Here is a 22,396-nt window from a genome sequence, read left to right as displayed (position 1 = left end):
ATGCTGGCCAACTGCCCCACCACCTCCTCCCGGCCCCAGTCTCACATAATTGTATGGAGAACTAGTCAATTCCACCTCGTGACGAGTTTTGTGGCACTTGCTGAAGCATCGCAGGAGAACGTTTTTCTAATAAGATATCTATTACGCAATTCTCAGGAGCAGCAATAGTTCAGAATACTTATGAAATAAGAACTGACTTGTCCGTGTAACGTGTGTGTGTAATATCATTTGTGACCACATGCAGTGAGTGTGTCACAATTTGTGCTCTTGCTAATATGGCTGCTCTTAGTAGTTCAAGCTATCCACAGGGAAGCAATTTAATTTAATTTTAAATCTTTTCTATACCGTCGTTAAGATATATACCATCACAACGGTTTACAATAAGGCACATAAATTAATGTTGCTAAATGTATTAAATTATATCAACTACACAGGTGCCATCAAGTTACAGTAACATCGTTGTATGATCAATGTTATTTGGTGGGTGTGATAAATCATGTCCATTTCTATCTGTATCAGTTTTAAGTACCAAAATAGATTAATAATTGTATCTTATCCTTTGGTGGTGAACAAAAAATTAAGATAAATAAAGTATACACATCATGATTAGGGGTTGTGTGTGGGTGTTCTACTGTCTGCATCCTACACTCCCCTGGGTTCTATTCTCCATTCTCTTTGTGATATGCTTGTTTAAAGAGCCATGTTTTTAAACTTTTTCTGAAGGTTTTGATGTCTCTTTGTAATCTGATTTCTAATGGCATGGTGTTCCATAGTATAGGTCCTGCTAAGGACAGTGCCCTTTCCCTTACTTGGGTTAGTCTTGCTGTTTTGACTGAGGGAATGGTTAGGAGTGTTTTGTTAGCTGATCTCAGGTTTCTATGAGGGATGTGTACACGAAGAGCTGTGTTCAGCCACTCTGCTTTTTCGTTATGTATTAATTTATGTATGGTGCATAGTGTTTTGTATTGTATTCTTTGCTCAATAGGGAACCAGGGTAGTTCGGCTAGGGTTTCGGTGATATGGTCTCTTTTACCAGTCAGAATTCTTGCCGCAGTGTTTTGTAGTATCTGGAGTGGTCTTATCGTGGTGTATGGTAAACCTAGTAGTAGGGCATTACAATAATCCGTGCTTGCAAAAATTAACGCTTGTAACACTGATCGAAAGTTGGTGGTTGTTAGTAATGGTTTTAGTCTTCTAAGAATCACGAGTTTGGCATAACCTTCCTTTACTTTTAAAGATATATGTTGTTTCATGTTTAGTTCCATGTCAATTATCACTATGAGGTTAGGCAAGTCAGAAAGCTTCTAAAATAATAGTTTCATATTAACACACAGGATGGTTATTTCTCAGCCCGAGTACATTTGAAATACAGTGTAGTACTAAAAAGGTGTGCCTTTCTTTCAAGTCACATAATGGATGACTACCTGCAGAACACTCCATTCCTCCCTTTATAGTTTTTGGGGCATCACTCAACTACAGATTCTCCCAAACAAATTAAGAGCTCCAGGAGGAATCCCAATTTATTTTTTAATATTCTGCACTAATGGAGACAAAATTCATATTTCTACCCCTCACCCCAACATGCTTTTCTTGTTACCATTAACGCAAAGAATGCACATAAATCGAGGTTTAAACCAAAAACTACCAAACTGTACAAGAGTAGTATAAGCCCGCTGAGGTAGCATCAGTTTATTTTTCATGCTTGCTTTTGTTCCCCCTCCTCTGAACTACAAAAAAATATAACAAATATGCTGAAGAAAAAAAAAAAGTAAAATGCTTTCTCAACAAGCTTATGCTGCAGATAGACATACTGGGGCGGATTTTAAGAGCCCTGCTCGCGTAAATCCGCCTGGATTTACGCGAGCAGGGCCCTGCGCGCCGGTAAGCCTATTTTACATAGGCCTACCGGCGCGCGCAGACCCCGGGACTCGCGTACGTCCCGGGGTTTTCGGAGGGGGGGCGTGTCGGGGGCGTGTCGGGGGGCGGGCCCGGTCGTCGCGGCGTTTCGGGGGCGTGTCGGGAGCGTTTTGGGGGCGGGTACGGGGGTGTGGCTACGGCCCGGGGCGTGGCCGCGCCCTCCGTACCCGCCCCCAGGTCGCGGCCCGGCGCGCAGGAGGCCCGCTGGCGCGCGGGGATTTACGTCTCCCTCCGGGAGGCGTAAATCCCCCGACAAAGGTAAGGGGATGGTTTAGACAGGGCCGGGCGGGTGGGTTAGGTAGGGGAAGGGAGGGGAAGGTGAGGGGAGGGCAAAGGAAAGTTCCCTCCGAGGCCGCTCCGATTTCGGAGCGGCCTTGGAGGGAACGGGTTAGGCAGCGCGGCTCGGCGCGCGCCGGCTATACAAAATCAATAGCCTTGCGCGCGCCGATCCAGGGATTTTAGTGGATACGCGCGGCTCCGCGCGTATCTACTAAAATCCAGCGTACTTTTGCTTGAGTCTGATGCGCAAGCAAAAGTAGGCTGATCGCGCTTCTTTTAAAATCTACCCCACTGTGTTTCAGCAGTGATATCACGAGGAACAAAATGGCTCTCCTAAACTAGCAGGATTATATATTAAACATGCAACTTCAAGTCTTAAAAACAGAAATACTGTTCACAGATATGTTGCTATTGCATTCTAAAGCAAACAATTTCAATCAGACAGGGCTATTTTTAGCCCATGTAGCTTGAAGACTGATGGGGAAACTCCCCGCAGAGTTTCCCTTCAAAAATCCCTTCTCTGGCACGTACCAAAGAGCCCGCAGAGTTTGCAGCTGCAACGCACATGCAGAGAATCACAAATAAACTGTGCGGGTATTTTGGTGGAACAGTCCCAGCCCCATTCCTTTTACCTATAGGAAAAGGCACCCTCATTTTTCCCTGCACTGGTGGGAAGGAGGGGGGTGCGCAGGGCAATTTTGTCCTTAAAATATTCTTATAAAGCAGAAAGTGGTGTTGGATTTGGTACCTTGGGCATATTAATGTCACACCACAGGAAAAAGCAAGACAGCAAGACAGCAGTCTTCAAACCATGTTAACAGGAAGTGCCTCAAACTCAATATCTTACATGCATGGACACTGACTTAATCACAGTTCAGCAGTGCGTCAGTGGAGCATGATATTCTCTACATATAGATTACTTTCAAAAGTAGGTCATTTCTTTGCATTTAGAATAAAGCCATTTTTAAATGTTAGTGTTCACATATGTGATATATTTGCAAGGGTAGGCCTAATGGCTCAATGGCCATGCACAAGATCAGGCTTCAACTCCTGAGTCCAGCTGCTGCTTCTTGAGACAACCAGGGCTTCGGATGCTGTGTAATGTTCAAAGTCCTTGGGGGCAAGGGAGTCCAAGCCATCACACAACAACTACAGCTACTGGCCAAAAGACTATCACTGTGATACAGGGACTACATCAATAGGCTTTTTATCCTCTGGACACTTACCCTTGTGACCCAAATAATATCTTCTGACTTGAGTTTTCAGAAAATAATAATGAAGAGCAATAAATGCTAGCTCTAACCGTGTCACTAAGTAAATTAGACAGATGTTACTCATAAATCATTTTAAACATATATAAAATAAAATGATAAGACCAGGCTGAATTTCACTTTAATCAAATCGTATCGGTTTCCATTGTAACAGAACAATCGCGGCTATGGCGTTACATTGAAACAGGTCGTCAGATATTTATTATTTTAATATACCGATGCTCAAGACCAGGTCTTATCGTACCGGTTTACAGTGTAACTGGGGGAAATCAATTAACAACTATATAGAAGGTAAAGTTACATTAAACAGGGAGCAAGAACATGGGAGTTGGAAGACAGGAAAGATATATAAACGAATACAACTGGAGAGTATTAAAAAAAACAGTTAAATAAAACAAAAGAGTAGATAGAGTGTCATATAAAGGTAGCTGAGATCGTCTGTAGATATATCATAAGCAATTATTAACATATTATTTCCTGAGGAAGCAGGGATCAAGGGGAGGTACGCATGGGGGGGTGATATCAGATAATGTGTTATGGACTTTTCCTCAAGGAACTTGTCCAAACCTCTTTAAACCCCATTAGGCTAATCACTTTGTCCACATCCTCTGGCAACAGATTCCCTAGCTCGGTGTTTCCCCAACCAGTATGCCATAGCACACTGGTGTGCCTTCAGACCTGATAAAGTGTACCATGGAAAACTCACCACTGCCTGATGCCCAGCTCCAGGTCACCATCTGGACTCTGATATCAGCTCTTTGCAGCAACAATAATCATCAGCGGTGGTTCTTAAACATGTAAGAGCTGTTTTCTGAGAACATGTGTAATTATACATATCTCTTCATCCTCACTACAGGAGTGCAGTAAGTAGTGGGCAGCATGCAGGGCAGAGATAGCTGGGTCCCGTTTTGTGCAGCACACAATGAACACAGCACCTCATCTGAGTTCTTTCAGCCTCTGTCCTATCCCCAGGCTGAGTGAGAAGAGGAGAACATGCACTAAGCACTGGATGTGACTGTGTTGGGAGTAGCAGCATTGAAGGAACTCTGGCAGCTGCATGCGGCAGTCAAGGTAATCAAGTCAGCTGCCACTCCAACTTTTCCCTTCTCCTGAACTTTGTTACAGGAGGAAACTGATCCATCAAAATGGGGTCTGGGTGTATCTTTGCCTCTTCCTTCCAAATTTTAAAACAAAGGGAGAGAGGAGGAGTAGGACTCTTCTTTTGGCCATAGAAGTCCTCTCCATGTCTGCACTGTCTGTCCTGTGGAGACTGATGTATCACACAACGTTTTTATTAATGAAGGCATGCCTTGGGTGTGAAAGGGTTGTCCTCTTCTGTACCTTTTTTAGTTTTGCTATGTCTTTCTTGGGATGGGGAGACTAGAACTGTACACAATACTCACAGTGCGGTCACACCATGGCTCAATACAGAGGCAATATGATATTTTTTGACTGCCGCCATACACTAAGCTGAAGATTTCAAAATATGGCCCTCAAAGACTACAAGGTCTTTTTCTCGAGTAGTGATGCCTAATACAGAAACCAGAATTGTGTATCTGTAGTTGGGATTATTATTTCTCCCCTATGTTCATCACTTTGCACTTTTCCACATTAAATTTCATCTGGCATTCAAGTTGCCCAATCTCTTAGTCTCAAAAGGAGCTTTTGCAGTTCCTCACAATTTGCTGCAGTTTTAACAAAATTTGTATAATTTTGAATCATCTGCAAATTTGATCACTTCACACATCATTCCCTTTTCCAGATCATTTATGAATATGTAAAGCAGCATAGGTCCTAGTACCGAACCCAGTGGTACTCCACTAACAACCTTCTTCATTTGGAAAACTGGCCATTTAGTTCTACCCTCTGTTTCTGGCCTTTTAACCAGTTACCAATCCAAAATAGAACACTGCCTTCTACCCCTTCACGTTGTAATTTCCTGAGTCATCTTTCAGTGGGGACTGTCAGCCTTCTGAAAATCCAAACACACTGTATCAGCTCACCTTTACTTATATGTTTATGTCTCCAAAACAAAATCTAGTAGATTGGTAAAACCAGACTTCCCCTTGCTCAAGCCATGCTGATGCTTCCTCATTAAGCCATATCTACTTATATGGCCAGTGATTTTGCTTTTAAGAATGTTTTCTATCATTCTTCTCAGCCCCGATGTCAGACTCACTGTTCTATAGCTTCTCGTTATCTCCCCTGGAGCCCTCATTAAAAATCAGTGTCACATTGACCACCTTCAAGTCTTCAAATCATGGCTGTTTTAAATAAAAAGGTAGCAGATTACCAGTAACAGGTTAGCAATTTCATGTTTTAGTTCTTTTAGAACATTGATTTGTTACTCTTTAGTTGGTAAGTCTGATCTGTTACATCCTCCATTGTGATAGATATTTGTTTTAGTTACTCAGAATCTCCACCATTAAAGAATGTTTCAGATGTGGGTATATTCCCGACATCTTCCTCCGTAAAAATGGAGGCAAAGAATTTATTCATTTTTTTCTGCTATTTTCTTGTCCTCCCTAAGCCCAATTTTTGCTCCTTGGTCATCTAGCAGCTAAGCTGACTCCCTCACAGGCTTTTTTATTTGAATGTACTGGAAAAAGATCTTATTAGTTTCTGCCTAATTGGCAACCTTTTACTCAAAGTCTCTCTTGGCCTGTCTAGCTGCTGTTTCACATAACTTGGCAGTACTTATTATGCTCTTGCCTATTTTCATTATTTGGGCCTTCATTTCCATTTTCTGAGCAATGTCCTTTTAGCTTTAACTGCTTCCTTTTCCTAACCATTAAACCACACTAATAGAAGTTTGGTCTTCCTTCGACCTTTTTTTTAATGCAGGGAATACGTTTTATCTGGGCTTTCAAAATCATATTTTTAAATATACATGCATCATGCAAACTTTTAACCCTTGCAACTACTCCTTTTAGTTTATTTTCTAACCAATTTCCTCATTCTATCATGGTCTCTCTTTTCAAAAAGTTATATGCTACTATAGTAGTTTTACTTATTTGTTACTTATATTCTGCTTTTCAGCACTTCAAAGCAGATTGCATTCAGGTACTTTAGTTATTTCCCTATCCCCAGAGGGCTTCCAATCTAAGTTTGTACCTTTGGCAATGGAGGATAAAGTGACTTGATCCACAAACAAAAACGGAGAACTGGACTACACTCAGATATCAAATCACCAATCAAAAGAGATACAGTTGAATGTAAAGTCCTTGCACTTCAATACCAAGTGTTTAAATAATCCTTTATTAAGCACGGCAGTTCCACTGTTTTGTGACAGGAATAAAACTTTAAACAGGTAAGTGACTTGCCCATGATCACAAACAGTGGTAGTGGGATTTGAACTTTGGTTTACCTGGTTCATAGCCCATTGCTCTAACCACTAGGCTACTTCCCATTACTTATGATCTTGCCTATTTTCATCACTTGGATATGATTTCCATTTAATCTCCCTTCTCCAGTGATTATCAAGTCTAATTGCATTATGATCAATATTTCTTAGCAGCTCCAGAACAGTAATCATACATACCAGGTCGTGCATTTCACTGAAAACTAGATCTAAATTAGCTGCCCCTCTTGTTGGTTTCTAGGACCAGCTGTTCCATGAAGCAGTCATTTATGGCATCTACAAACTTAACCTCTCTAGCATGTTCCAACGAGACACTGACCCAGTCAATACTGGGGTAACTGAAATCTCCCTGGCAGGAGACCAAGGTGATAGTCTCTTGCCAGGTAACCTTGCTCCTCCAAAGCAGCACAAGGGCTCTTGACTGGAATTGGGATCACTATGTCCCTGAAGGTCTTCTCTAGATACTTCGCTGAATGCCTCAGCCAAGTCCCAAATCCAATCTGGCAGCCCCGGTGCTGCCTTGGATCAGAAAGGACTCCCGGTTGGAGAGGATCACCGTGGTATAGCAGGAAGTGATTCTGTAGCAGGGACCTGCTCTCCAGGTGATACGTTGTCCTCTCACATTGAGGACAAGTCTCTCAGGGCTACTGCCCATCAAAGAAGGGTTAGGTTGGCCATCCTAGTTGGTAATTTTAGAAATGTAGATAGCTGGGTGGCTGATGGACGTGAGCACTGCCTGGTAACTTGCCTGCCTGGTGCAAAGGGGGCAGACCTCATGCATCACCCAGTAGCGTAGCCACGGGTGGGCCTGGGTGGGCAGCTGCCCACCCAATTTAGACCCAGGCCCACCCAACTGACACCAGAACTGCAAGGCTGTCGCGGGATCCCATCCCCGCGACAGTGAAGAGGGGAACCCATGCTTGGCGCACCATCACGGCACACGTGGGGAAGCGTCCTACAACCATATGGCCGACCGATCTTCCTGTTTGGGGGGGGGGGGGGAGGAGAGCGGAAGCGCCGCGCACAGTTTCCGCTTCCTCCCCCCAGAGCAGGAAGATCAGCTGACCTCTCCTGCTGCCACTGGCCTCCTGCGTACAGCTGACCGATCTTCCTGTTAGGGGGGGGGGGGGGGAGAAGAGCGGAAGCGCCGCGCACAGCTTCCGCTCCCCCCCCCAGCAGGAAGATCAGTCGGCCATACGGCCCGAAGATAGCAGGAGAGGTCAGCTGATCTTCCTGCTCTGGGGGGAGGAAGCGGAAACTGTGCGCGGCGCTTCCGCTCTCCTCCCCCCCCCCCCAAACAGGAAGATCGGTCGGCCATACGGCCCGAAGATAGCAGGAGGCCAGTGGCAGCAGGAGAGGCCAGCTGATCTTCCTGCTCTAGGGGGAGGAAGCGGAAACTGTGCACAGGCTTGAATGTGTATGTGAGGATGAGAATGGGAGCCTTGTTGTGTGTGTGTGGGTGAAAATCGGATCCTGGGTGTGTATGGGAGTGAGAATGGAGTCTTGAATGTGTGTGGGTGATAATGGAAGCTTGAATATGTGGGTGAGGATGGAAGCTTGAATATGTGGGTGAGGTTGGAAGCTTGAATATGTGGGTGAGGTTGGAAGCTTGAATATGTGGGTGAGGTTGGAAGCTTATTTATTTATTTATTATTTATTTATTTAAGGTTTTTTATATACCAACATTCAAGACAGAAGTCCCATCATGCTGGTTCACAAAGAACAGGGGTGTAAATATAATAAACATTACAATTTGAACTGTAGTGTAGAGAAGCAGTTACATATAACAGGGAAACAATAACTTGGATTAAGAAGGAAAAAGAAGATCAGATAATTATATATGTAAATAATAACATTGTACGAGGTGGCTGTTAATGCTATAGCTAGAGAAGCGTGGTAGTTGAAGAGAGTTAAGTGATATTGGAGTGAATTTGGAATATTGGAGTGAATATTGGAATAAGTGAATTTGGAATATTGGAGTGAATATTGAAGCTTGAATGTGTGTATATATGGGTGAGGATGGAAGCTTGAATGTGTGTATATATGGGTGAGAATGGGAGCCTGGGTTTGTGTGTGTGGGTGAGAATGGAAGCTTGAATATGTGGGTAAGAATGGGTGCTTGAAAGTGTGTATGTGTGGGTGAGAATGGGACCTTAAATGTGTGTATGTGTGGGTGAGAATGGGAGAATGGGTTTGTGTGTGTGGATGAGAATGGGTGCCTGGATGTGCGTCTGTGTGTGCATAAGAATATAAGCCTGGGGAGGGGTGAGAAAGTGAGAGCTTGTATGTGTGTCTGCAGAGAATGTGAGCTGGGGGGGGGGAGGGGAGAGCATATGAGACTGAGAGCCTGAGTGTGTGAGGGAGTCTGTGAGAGAAAGCATTTATGTATATATGTGTGTGTGTATGGAAGGGAAGAAGACAGTAGTAGAAAAGACACTGAAGAGGAATTAGGAAATGAGTGACAAGGGAAAAAATGGGAAAGAGAGACCAGGACCAACTGATTAGAAAAATACAAAGATCAGACAACAAAGGTAAAAAAATATATATATATATAGAGAGAGAGAGATAGAGAGAGAGGGAGATGTTAGCAATTTAAATATGTCATCTTTGGGAATGTGCATTCTTATATTTTTGTATTTTGCTCTTTCTTAAGTATTCCACTGTTCAGACATTTTAGTTTCTCAGGCTTTCTATTTTGGCTTTATCTACATGTTTCTGTTTCTAATTTATAGTCTCTTATTTCTATATTAGGTAAGGGTCGGTCTCAGTTTTGCCTGTTTGTGACAGAAATGAGTATTTCTAGCATATAGTTTCTCTGTAGTAGTAGTCCAGCCTGTTCTGTTATTCCTGTAGGTGATGTATTAATGTTCTAGGGCCTGGCGTAGTATTTGCATTGCTGCTTTTTCATAAGGTTGCTGTTTGAATCCTGAGAGTCAGTGCTGTGATTGTTTGGCAAGGTTCCAGATGCCTCTTTCTTTGCAAGAGTTTGTTACTTCACAAAATAGCAGTGGAGGGTTATTTTTTGCTGAGATTACACCAGAATTTGAATTTTTTTTTTCATGTTACTTGTAATGTGAATTGCCCTAGCTCTGCGCTGCACCTGTTCTGATGATTAATTATATTTTATTGTATTTATGAAGATTTCTGGGTTTCTGCAAAGATGGTTCATGAAAGAATACATTAATTTTTGTTTTATTATATGATTGGATTTGATTGTTTTCTATACTTGAAATAATTGAAGTAAATTATTTTAAAGTTTCATACATGACACATAATGGCTGTTGCAAACTACTTAGAAAGCCATTCTAGGGTGCAGTATATGGCATTATTTATCAGTAAGAAAACAACTAGTAGACCTGCATGCCTTGTGCCCACCTATGTTAACCTTGTGCCCACCCAAAAAATCAATTCTGGCTATGCCACTGGCATCACCTGGATAGGATTATAGAACTGCTGGGGAGGAGTTGGCTGTTGTGGTACATGTGGACACCAACGACACAGGAAAATGTGGGATGGAGGTTTTGGAAGCCAAATTTAGGATTTTAGGAAAAAAGCTCAAAATCCAGAACTTCCAAGGATGACATTCTCTGAAATGCTCCCTGTTTCACATGCAGGTCCCCAGAGGCAGGCAGAGCTCCAGAGTCTCAATATGTGGATGAGACTATGGTGCATCGAAGAGGGATTCAGTTTTGTAAGGAACTGGACAACCTTTTTGGGAAGGAGGAGCATTTTACGAAAGGAGAGCGTCGACCTTAACCAGAGTGGAACCAGGCTGCGGACGCTAACTCTTAAAAAGTAGACAGAAGCTTTTAAACTAGAACAAGGCGGAAAGCCAACAGTCACTCAGCAGTGGTTCAGAGGAATGTATCTTTTCAGGATACTAATGAAACAGGAGAATTATGGCATTCCAACAGAGAGGATCCAATAAAAGCAAAAGTAGTCCATGTGCCTATAAGTAAAGAATCACCTGAGCTAAAGGATTCCAAATTATCCCTATCAACTGAAAAGCAGGTTAATATAAAAAAAAAAAATTTTTAAACCACTTTGAAATGTCTGTATGACAATTACAGAAGTCTAAGAAGTAAGATGGGAGAGTTAGAGTGTATAGCAGTAAATGATGAGATTGACATAATTGGCATCACAGATGCTTGGTGGAAGGAGAATAACCAATGGGACAGTGCTATATCAGGGTACAAATTATATCGCAATGATAGGGAGGATCAACTTGGTGGGGGTGTGGCACTTTATGTCTAGGAGGTATAGAGTCCAACAGGATAAAGATCATACAAGAGACTAAATGCTCAGTAGAATCTATATGGGTAGAAATCCCATGTGTGATGGGTAAGAGTATAGTGATAGAAGTATACTACTGTCCACCTGGCCAAAATGATCAGACAGATGATGAAATGCTAAGAGAGATCAAGGAAGCAAACCAATTTGGCAGTGCAATAATAATGGAAGATTTCAATTACCTCAATACTGACTGGATAAATATAAAATCTAAAAGAAACACATTTAACAAATGCAGAGCATCAAAAGTTGAAGGGGAGAACATTTTATTCCTCTTATTAAGTGGAGGAGTAGATGAGTATGTATTCTGATTGATAAGAACCTTCCTCTTACTATGTCTAGGTCCCTGAGTGATCCCAAGGAGAGGTATGTTATATTGAAATGCTCGCTGAAGCAAGACTGGGGCCATGTACATTAACAAGTGTAAACGTATCACAAACAAGCAGGCTTCCATACAAAACTAGTTGATGTGTTGCTCAATTTTGGCTTCGAGCAGTTGTGTTTGGGGGAGACTGGAATGTGTGCATGAATCCTGAGGTTGATAGATCCACAAGCTCACAGACATGTTTGCAGCAGGGCCCGAACATAGGGCTTTGCTTAAAGCATTTCGTCTCATTGATGTGTGGAGGTACTACCATGACTCGGACAGATATTACACACCTATTAATCTGTAAGACACAACTCCTATAAAAAAAAAATATATACACAACCAATAATAATTTAACCCTTTAAAAAATGTTTTACAAGATTTAAGCATTCTTTCCCAGCAATTCCTCTTCCTTGGGCAATCTAGACAGACACCTTTAAGTGACTCCCTGTTTATCAAGGTAAGCCTACTCCCTCTTTGTTGTCTCTCTTACATCATGAGCAAAAAACAGGCAATCATTTGCAGACTCTTCAAAATGGAATCTGCTTTCTTGACCCTCTGGTTTTTATGCGTCTGGATTCAAGACAGATATATGCACAGAGTTAAAAACTTGTTAAAGATTATGGGACCTGTTCGCAGAGACTGGAATACCTTGAAAACCATATTAGACATTTGAATTTGTGCTTTTTGAACTTTCCCAGAGTTCTGGGTGAGGAAATATTTATCACCCTCAAGAAATATTTTCATGAAATTCTTGGATTTGAAATGGATAAGACACCTTCTATAAATACAGTTATTTTCCTTCCTAGCCTCAGCAAAGGTAGTCCTTCTAAAGAAGGTCATATAGATGTTGTTATTTCCAACTTAACTCAGTTTTTGGAGGACTCGACTGCCAAGGTCATTGAAAGGTCTACCCTTCTTGTTTCTTTACTAATGGAACAAGATTTAAATGAAATAATGAAGAGGTATTTTAAAAATATCTCCTCAACTTTTCATGGCCAAGTTATCCGAATATATCCTGATTTTGCTAGGGTGAGACAAGTTAGAAAGTGTGATTTCCTTTCTATCGGGCCGATACACTAAGGTGCGGTAGAAAGAGCTGAGTTAGTGCCGGGCGCACCCGCGTTTACCGCACGCACAGTTCGGATCACATACCGCTCGATACTCTATTTAAATGGCATGCAAATGCAAGCCGTGTCCAACGCTTGTCCATGAAGCGCAATCCATTTTACTGTATAGGCGCTATACAGCGCCTATACAGTATCCTGGGTGCGCTGGTACCTGTCATTTCAAATGACGTTTGAAATGACAGGTACCAGGAAGTGGATGGTTCTCCTACAGACCCCGCTGCCTTGAGCGCCAGGCGCCAGCAAGCCCCAGCAGCCGGCGATCGGAGGCAGGGAGCGCAACAAAGCACCCTCCTTCAGACGGACAAGAGAGACGAAATTTCACAGTACCAAACCAACCCAATCCAAGCCCCAGCAGAGAGAGACGAAATTTCACAGTCCCAAACCAACCCAATCCAAGCCCCAGCAGAGAGAGACGAAATTTCACAGTCCCAAACCAACCCAATCCAAGCCCCAGCAGAGAGAGACGAAATTTCACAGTCCCAAACTTTCCCCCAGCCCCCGCTCACCTGCCCTGGCCACGGCCACGCAAGCCCCCAGCAGCAGCAGCAGAAGGGCATTGAGAGAGAGCGGCTTCAGCAGCCCCGCCAGTGAAGGATGAATACGTGCACGCCTGAACGTCCAATATGGGCGCTCAAGGCAGCGAAGGCGCATGCACACAAGCCGTGACCGGCTGGACGTCGGATGTCACGGTTAAAGACAGGTTAAAAAGGCGATAGTCGGGGCGCACTTTACTGTATGGGAGGGAATAGCTAATCGGATCGTTTACATACATATACATGCTGCGGGTGGAAAGGGAAACGCGTCGAGTTAAAGAAGCGGTAAGGATCAGTAAAAACAGATAGTGAATCGCGGGTTAGACTTACGCGGCCAAATTGTGAGTACACAGCGGGTTAGAAACGGGGTAACTGCGGCCGCGCTTTACTGTATCGGCCTGTATGAGAGCCCAAGTGATTGCTTTGGGTTACTCATTTATCCTGATGTATCCATGTAAATGTGTGATATGGGGTCAAAATGATTGCTATATATTTTTCTTTCCTGAGCAACTAAAAAATCCTTTTTAAACTCCAGGAGTATAGCAACAACAACTTCTCCTGGGGAATAGTGTTCCCGACATGATCCAAATAAGTTCTATCTACCGTGCACGTTAGGCTATTTCTTTAAAAAATGTGTTTCCTGAGTTCTCCCCACCGTTACTGCCCTTGCAATTTTTGTTTCCTTTAAAAGAATGATGTATCAGATATGATGATGTTTTTGTGTATTTATTACATATTATATTTTCTTGTAACATCATTCTGTTTACAGAAGTGAGAGTTATCTTGCTTGATTATGTTGAAATTAATAAAAATAAAATGAAAAAACCCTTATTATATGTTTGTAATCAGACCTGAGACATCGAGAAGACTCAGTAGAGCACCTGGAAGACCCAGTCAGCATTCTATTCAGAGCTCGGAAATTTGGCCCACAGCTCACTGGCATTCTCACTTGGTCTTACAATCACAAGGCACCTTGGGGATCAAAATAGCAGCAGTCTAATTCAAGCCTGGGACCTCAACCCTTCGAAGTTCCAATGCTCTTTGCCAATACTGCATGATTCACCAACACTCCAGTCAGGCTTCAATTGCACTGTGCGAACTCAGGCCACTATGTGCAGAACACAGGTCAGCAGCACACAAACCTTGGCTTTGCAAACAAGCACATCAACACAAAGACAGAGAACAGGAGGAGCAGCAGAGTAGATCCTAGGAGAAAGTCAACATACTGGTTGCTCTTTCTTCAAAACTGGCTAGCAAGTGGCTAGTATCCTACATGGCAGAGACTGGCGAAGACATAACAGAAAAACAGATCTTCATCCACTGTAATTCAATTATTTGGAGCACTGTAAAAAGGAGACTATGCATTTTATCATTACTTACCGATTCTTTTCTAATTCATTGTGTGTGGACCTAAAGTAAAAAAAAAAAAAAAAAGCATATTAATCATTAATTTCTAAAAATATCAAAGTGTAAAAATCATTACCATAATTTTGTACAGCACATCTTAATATATATACAGTCAGCATTTCATTAACAGCTTCAGAATGTTTCCAAATGCAGGAGTCTGAGTGGGTAGGACTCACTTTAGAAACTCTTGGCTTGGAATCCAAATTCTGCTATGTTCAGTGAGGCTAATGTAATAAGGTACCCTGGGCACAGTGCACACTTTTACTGACAGTTGTGTGCACTACCTCCTCTATCAATTTCCACAGTTTAATTATGCACGGAGTTTTAAAAAAAACACAAAAAAACCCCTCTGATTTGTTTTAAATGTGCTAACCATTAGCTTCATGGAGTGAGTGTTCCCTAGACCTAGTACTATAGACCGCTATTATATTTCCTCTAAGCCCTTTCTTCTCCAGACTGAAGAGCCTAACCTGTTTAGCCTTTCCTCATAGGCAGTGCCCCTAGCTTACTTTATTGTAAACCACATAATTAGCTTGTTGCTGCATATTTTACAAACTGCCAAAGAATCAACATTCCTGAAAGCTCTCTCTTCTTACTTCAATCCTTTGAACAAAGTTGCAGGTTGCATGCCTGCCATAAGTTTCAGCTCTCTTTCTGTTCCTGCTCCAGCCCCCTCCCCTTGCAAACAGCCTATAGGGAATCTTCTGTTATTCACCCCACTCCCCTTTCATTCTGTACTGAAGTGAAGGAGAGGAGGTGAAGCTGGAGGACACAAAGAAAGCAATCAGAATGTTTCTTCAACGATCACTTAAATCTTTATCAGACCAAAGAGGATTCTGATATAATTCCTGAATGGAGTGATGTCCCTATAGAATTTCATCTTTATACAAAATGGTTCTTGCACTTGCATATGTGGTCAATCATATACCATTTACAAAGATCTGGATGTGTTTTGGAAGTCTGCAACTGCTGGTGTCCCACAGCTGACAGAGAGGGCATTCATTTCAATTTAGAGATGGCAGACACTACTGCTGGCAATTTCAACTTGTGCTAATTCGACCCCTTTTGAATCTATTGCCATGTGTCCAATATATCTTTCTGTGTAATTAATAGCATGACAAAATGCTGATACTGAGAGCATTTTCAGCATACATAAGCTCATATACGTGGAAAGATGACAAGGACTTTCTCAAGAAAATATTAAGAGGATGGTTGCACTATTTCAATTCAAAACTAAATTTACATTTCACAGTTAAGTATATAACTTGTACATCTTAACAACTGTTTTTTGTACTTAGTACATTTTTTTATATGTATATAGTTTAAATATTGTTTAAAGAATTGACTTTTTGCATTAGTCAAAACTGTGAAACTTTATACAAAATTTGCCACAATTTCCAGAGAATCTGGAAAAATCTGCCACGGAATTTGCTAACTCTTGCCACAAGATCTTGAAAAATCTGTCACAGGAAACTGGAGGCTCTGCTCTTAGGGGAGTCGGGAGTTGAAAAATCTACAGAGATACTTTAAAGTTCCTGAAAGGCGGAAGATTTATTTATTTATTTAAAAGATTTTATATACCGACATTCATCAATGATATCACATCGGTTCACAGCGTAACATAAAACTAGTGCCTGGGGTGGCGCTTTACATCGAACAAGTTTAACATAGTACAATTAAAACATAATAACTATAGAGTAATAGAAAGGAGGGGGAAATAAAAATTTAACCTAGAATTAAAATAACATGTTAACAAGAGAGTAAATGAAGAAATAAGTGGGGGGGAAATGTGAAAGGAGAATTAAGTTAGATTAATAAATTATTGTAAGCAAGGTTTGCAGGTATATACAATATGTACAATAATAGGGAATAACAATTTAACATTTGTGCAGATTAAGGGGTGAAAGGAAGGAGAAGGGAGGGGAGAGGAGGGATAGGAAGGGGGGGAATATAAATTTAAATAACTAAACTCTTCAAAAGGCATTCTCTCTCTGGGATATGTTGTGCAGACAGTAGTGGGTCACAACAGTGCAAACAGATAACCAGGTGACAGAGATCTTCTCAGTGGAGGCAGCCCACAGGTGAGCCAGTTAAGTCACCATTACCCAGACCTGATGGGTTTCATAGCATTATCCAGCTGCATGACCCCTGGCTTGTACGGTAGCAGTGAGTGATGTAGTCTGCCAGCCGACTACTGCGATTCCCAATCTGTTGGGAGTCAAAGGAGAATAATAACTGAGTGGACTAACAATGGGATTGAGTTTGCAATATGTAGTACACCATGACTCTCTTATAGTCCAAGGAGTGGAGCAAACACAGGGAGAACTATGGACTTGTTGATATGGAACACAGTCACCACCTTTGGAAAAAACATGAGGCAAGTACATAGACCAATTCTTGCGAAAGAACCGATGGGAAGGCAAATAAGAGACAAGAGCCTGAGGTTTCCTTACTGCATGCAGAGAAGCATGCATCCTCAAGGTATTCTATCACCGGTTCTACCCTCTCTTCTTGCACAGGATCATGGCAGAGAACATGCCCTTCATGATGTGTTCCTGCAGTGTGGAGCTTCTGCGGTGAAGGAAGACGACATCCTCCTCCAGGACTGGCACCAACATACCCTGGATCCTGGCCTTCAAAGGCAGCTAGTGTATGGCACCATGCCACTATCAATATCTTCAGCACTGAGAAAGCATTTAGAGTGGAGGATTCTTTTTCAGTGTCCCCTACCATAATTTAGTGATACTGTCTCCATTTGTCAGTACCAAGTCCAGTGTTGTCTTTCCATGAGTGGGCGCCCTTTAGTTAATATGAAAAATAACATATCATATACTAAAGAAATAAGTATTGTTTTTAAGGTGTATTGTAAATTCACTGCTGGCTATCTTAAAGCTAGAAAGGGAGGAGGGGGCAAAGCCTGCGGCCACAGTAAAGATCAGGGGGGGTCCTCATCAATATTCCCTCTAATTTCTGAAAGGCTACATGTGCAAACATTTTCTTTTGTGCAGTTTTTTATAAGCTGAGTTCAAATTTGTGCACTACAAGCCAGTATAAAGCCAAGAATATCAGAATTTCTTCTGTGTGCACAGGGTTCATGACCTGTGTGGGGGCACACACAAATTAGTGGGAAGAGTGGTCCTCGTCTTTTTTTTTTTTTTTTTTATCTTGCCCCGAACACTTCTAGGACTCTTCCTTTAACCCAACATTCTGTGTTTCTATAGCAGGTGATATGAAACAGCACATGCTTTTCTGTAACTAAAGCAATATTTGGACACACCAGGAAGTATTAGTCAAGACGGTGTCACAACCTCGTCTTGAAGTTCTTTTCAGAGACCCTTTCTATAGTGTTTTAGGCTTCATTTCCTTTCCTAACAGTGAAATTAGAATACAATTTCACCAATATGAAAACCATAAAGACCCTTGTATAAAATTTGACATCTTATCACATCCCTTATATTGCCAGAGACCCATCACATCTCAAACAATGCATACGACATTTCATCTGAGTTTACATTTGTTTCACAGGCCATCAAAACAGTATTAGAAACCTGATTAAGAAACATCTCATGAGAGGATCTGAGGCAAGAGATCTGACTGGTTAGAAAGCCATCTAGCTATACATATACATTGCACAGATGGACGGCAGCAGTTCCTAGAGCAGAATCATCACTTTCCAGCTCAGTGACTGGAAAAATGTTTAATTTCTAAATTTCCCCAATCTTTTCACACCCAAGACACCCCTACATTAACAAAAATGTTGCACAGCACCCCAGCCTCCATGGAGCAGACAGTGCAGGCTTGCAGGTCGATGAATATGGACGTGCTAAAAACGTACACGCATTTAATGCACTAACAATCACCTCTCCTGGGCACCCGATGCAATAAGCAAATGAGCTGCAACACTAAAAAGGACACAGTAGGAATAAGTTGTGCAATCCTAGTGCATCCATGGCATCTGGCACCCAGGAGACGTGGCTATGCGTCGGTTAGGAAAATGGACGCTCAATTTATGAGGGTCCATTTTATCCCGTGGCAGCTAATTTACCAGCACAATACGCACACACAATATACACGGCCTTGTGTGTGTATAGTGTGGGTGTATATTCTGGCCTGAAATTTTATTTTTTTTTTTAAGACGTCAAGACTTTTTTGCATGGTACTGCTTTCTGGGTTCTTCCTTTTTAGTATCGCGACAATGCTAAGTAAGAGGAACCACAGAAAAGCAGTTTTTTTGTTTTTGAGTTGAGCCCTTGCCATGTGGGAAGATTTTACGCCTTCTCCGGATGCAAGTTTTGGACGCGGTGATCCCCTTATTGCGTCGGAGGTTATGGACGCGCATCCAAATGCTCCTTAGCCTGTGCACTGGGCTGGGCGCACTTTACTGCATCAGCCCCATGGAGAGGATATATGTGGCCAAAAGAAGAGCTAGGGAAGCACTGAAATCCTCACCGGTCTCTCTTCCAAAATTTTAAACAAAAGGAGAGAGGTGGCAGAGACAAACAATGGAACAGTGTTTCAGTGGCATCTGAAATTAACTGACATTTGTGTCACAGCAGCTCTCCCCCATATTACTAGCTTTAAGTGTATTGGAGAAATTACTTACCTGATAATTTCATTTTCCTTAGTGTAGACAGATGGACTCAGGACCAATGGGTATAGTGTACTCCTGATAGCAGTTGGAGGCGGATCAGATTTCAATCTGACGTCAGCCCTAGTACATATACCCCTGCAGGAAGTGCAGCTCTTCAGTATTTTCCGTCCCCATAGCAGTTAGGGACTACCTGCATGCTCTCACAGCGTTAGAGTAAATTACCGAAGAAAACAAAAAATAAGAAGAAATCTTACCTCTACAGACGAGCCCCGCTCTCCTGCGGTGATACCCTTGGGTCCCTCCCCCAGTTGAGAATTCCCGAGGTGATTTCCGCAATCCCTCTGAGGTGAGCCTCGGTCCTGCAACTTATGTGCAAGGGCCAGGATGGCTTACAGAGCTGTGACGTCTGCAGAGTCCATGGCCTCGGCAATCTGTTGTGGGCGTGGACCTTTGGACTGATGGAGTTGGTATAACCTGCAGGGTGGAGCTCCGCAGGTCTCCATCTTCGGCTGGCAGAGTTGGAAGAGGCAAAGGCCCAACTGGAGCTTCACCTATACCAACCGACGTTCCCCTTGGGTTGAGCCTTTGGGTGTCTGGGTTGGCAGGTCTTAAGTGAGGGCCTCTGCTGAAGTTCTAAAGATCCGTAGCAGAAGCTGAGGCATTCAGGAGAACTCAAGACAAGCTTGGGACAGGGTTGGTGGCATTCAAGGAATGTCCAGTAGTCAGCCAGTGGTTAGTGGCATGCGGAGTTCAAAAGGAATCTAGGAAGCAAGCTGATGTCAAAACCGGGTATCCATCTGAGGGAAGGTGGGACAGATAGGCAAGGCAGGAAGACTAGGAACAACATGGAGGCAAGGCACATAGGAGAATGGACGACCTGAAGACTGACCACAAGAAGTGACGGACAAGATGAACCGAGGAACAAGACACTGGAACTGAAGACAGTAACAAAGACCAGAACTGAATACAGGAACGTAAGAAGGGAACGCTGAGGCAACTCGCTCTACAATAGTTGGTCCTTTTTTAAACACAGCTATACTAACTGCACTAACCACATCTTCTGGCAACAAATTCCAGAGCTTAATTGTGCGTTGAATGAAAAATAATTTTCTCCGATTAGTCTTAAATGTGCTACTTGCTAACTTCATGGAATGCCCCCTAGTCCTTCTATTATCCGAAAGTGTAAATAACTGATTCACATCTACTCATTCAAGACCTCTCATAATCTTAAAGACCTCTATCATATCCCCCCTCAGCCACCTCTTTTCCAAGCTGAACAACCCTAACCTCTTCAGCCTTTCCTCATAGGGGAGCTGTTCTATCCCCTTTATCATTTTGGTTGCCCTTCTCTGTACCTTCTCCATCACAACTATATCTTTTTTGAGATGCGGTGACCAGAATTGTACACAGTATTCAAGGTGCGGTCTCACCATGGAGCGATACAGAGGCATTATGACTTTTTCCGTTTTATTAACCATTCCCTTCATAATAATTCCTAACATTCTGTTTGCTTTTTTGACTGCTGCAGTACACTGAGCAGACGATTTCAAAGTATTATCCACTATGATGCCTAGATCTTTTTCCTGGGTGGTAGTTCCTAATATGGAACCTAACATCGTGTAACTACAGCAAGGGTTATTTTTCCTTATGTGCAACACCTTGCACTTGTCTACTGCTTTTAAATACATGAGATGGACATTACAAGTATTTAGCTATGCCCTTTGGCTTATGTAATGCACCAGCAGTCTTCCAAAAAATGGTTAATGAAAGTTTTTGAGACTTACTTTGCATCTGCATAGTCATGTACCTAGATGACATTAATTTTCTCACGGGATCTCAGCACCTATCGTCAGAACATACACACAGTCCTACAATACTTGTGAGAAAACAACTTCACCAAATTGGAAAATTGCCTATTTGAAAAGCAGAAACTGCCCTTCCAGAAATACATTGTCTCATGGGATGGATTCCACATGGATCCTGAGAAGCTAAAAGCCATACAAGACTGGCCTCGTCCAATAGGGCTCAGAGTTCTGCAGAGATTTTTAGGATTCACCAACTATTATCACCAATTTATTCTGAATTACTCTTCCATAATGGCATCCCTTACAGACCTTACCCAAAAGGGCGCCAATACTAAGGACTGGCCTCCTGACGCTGTAGAAGCATTCCTGGAACTTAATGATCTTTCTTGAAAAAACTGTGCCTCTATCATCTGGATCACTCAAGGCCATTCATCCTTGAAGAAGACACCTCTAAGCTGGGGTAAGCGCAATTTAAGTCAACACTCACCCCTGTTCGTTCTTCTCAAGGAAATTTTCTCCTGTGAGAAAAATTACGGCATTGACAACAGAGAACTCAGCCACCAAACTAGCTCTTGAAGAGTGATGCCATCTACTCGAGGGAGCTCAGCTCCATATCACAAATATCTTGAACAACTTCACCACTCTCAGGCGCGCTGGTCCTATTCTTTGCCTGCTTCGACTTCAAACTGCAGTATCGCCCTGCTCTTAAAAATCGTTGGGCAGACACTTTCTCATGCTCCTTTCAAGCTGAAGATATCATAGAGCCTCCCAGGCATATTACTGACCCCACTAAGATTCTACTGGCTGCCTCCATGACCATTCCTCCACGGAAGACGATCATGCCTTCCCAACTAAATGAATAGGTATTAAAATGGTCCCATGGCTCATGTGTTGCTGGTCATGCTGGATGAGCTAGAACCCTTGCACTGCTTCAGCAATATTGCGGTGGCCTCAAATGAAGATTTCAAGGCCTATGGTGACTCATGCCCTATCTGTGCACAGCAAAAAACGCTGCATGGCCTGACCCTGAGGACTGTTACAGCTGTTGCCAGCCCCCAGGTAACCCTGGACCCACTTGTCCATGGATTTCATAATGGACCTCATCTCAGATGGTGCCACCATGATCTGGGTGGTTTCTCAAAGATGGCTCACTTTGTGCACCTTCCAGGCCTCCCTTTTGTCTCGAACTAGCATGACTCTTTATGCTCCACGTATTTTGCCTACATGGCTTTCCAAAGCACATCCTGTCAGACTGAGGGATGCAATTCACTGCATAATACTGGTAATCATTTAGTAAAAAATTTGGCATCACATTAGATTTTACTACAGCACATCACCCCCAAAGAAATGGCCAGACAGAATGCATGAATCGCACAGTTAAAACCTTTCTTTGGGCCTATGTCAATAAGCGCCAGGACAATTAGGTCACTCTCTTGCCCTAGGCT

At 42.6% G+C, this 22,396-nt stretch overlaps 1 protein-coding gene across 2 annotated transcripts in view; it reads right to left on the bottom strand.

Moving 5' to 3' along the window:
• The window catches only part of MXI1 (MAX interactor 1, dimerization protein), a 212,527-nt gene that overhangs the window by 142,232 nt on the left and 47,899 nt on the right, over window positions 1-22,396 (bottom strand). For both annotated transcript variants that reach the window (XM_029610349.1, XM_029610350.1), the window contains exon 3: window positions 14,529-14,558. In XM_029610349.1, coding sequence (XP_029466209.1) covers window positions 14,529-14,558 — 30 coding nt within the window. The remainder of the gene's footprint in view (window positions 1-14,528; window positions 14,559-22,396) is intronic.

The sequence above is a fragment of the Rhinatrema bivittatum genome, chromosome 7 (genome assembly GCF_901001135.1).
Source record: "Rhinatrema bivittatum chromosome 7, aRhiBiv1.1, whole genome shotgun sequence".
Taxonomy (NCBI): Eukaryota; Metazoa; Chordata; class Amphibia; order Gymnophiona; family Rhinatrematidae; genus Rhinatrema; species Rhinatrema bivittatum.
Note: the sequence above shows the minus strand (reverse complement) of the source record. Positions and strands in the feature narration are given on the sequence as shown.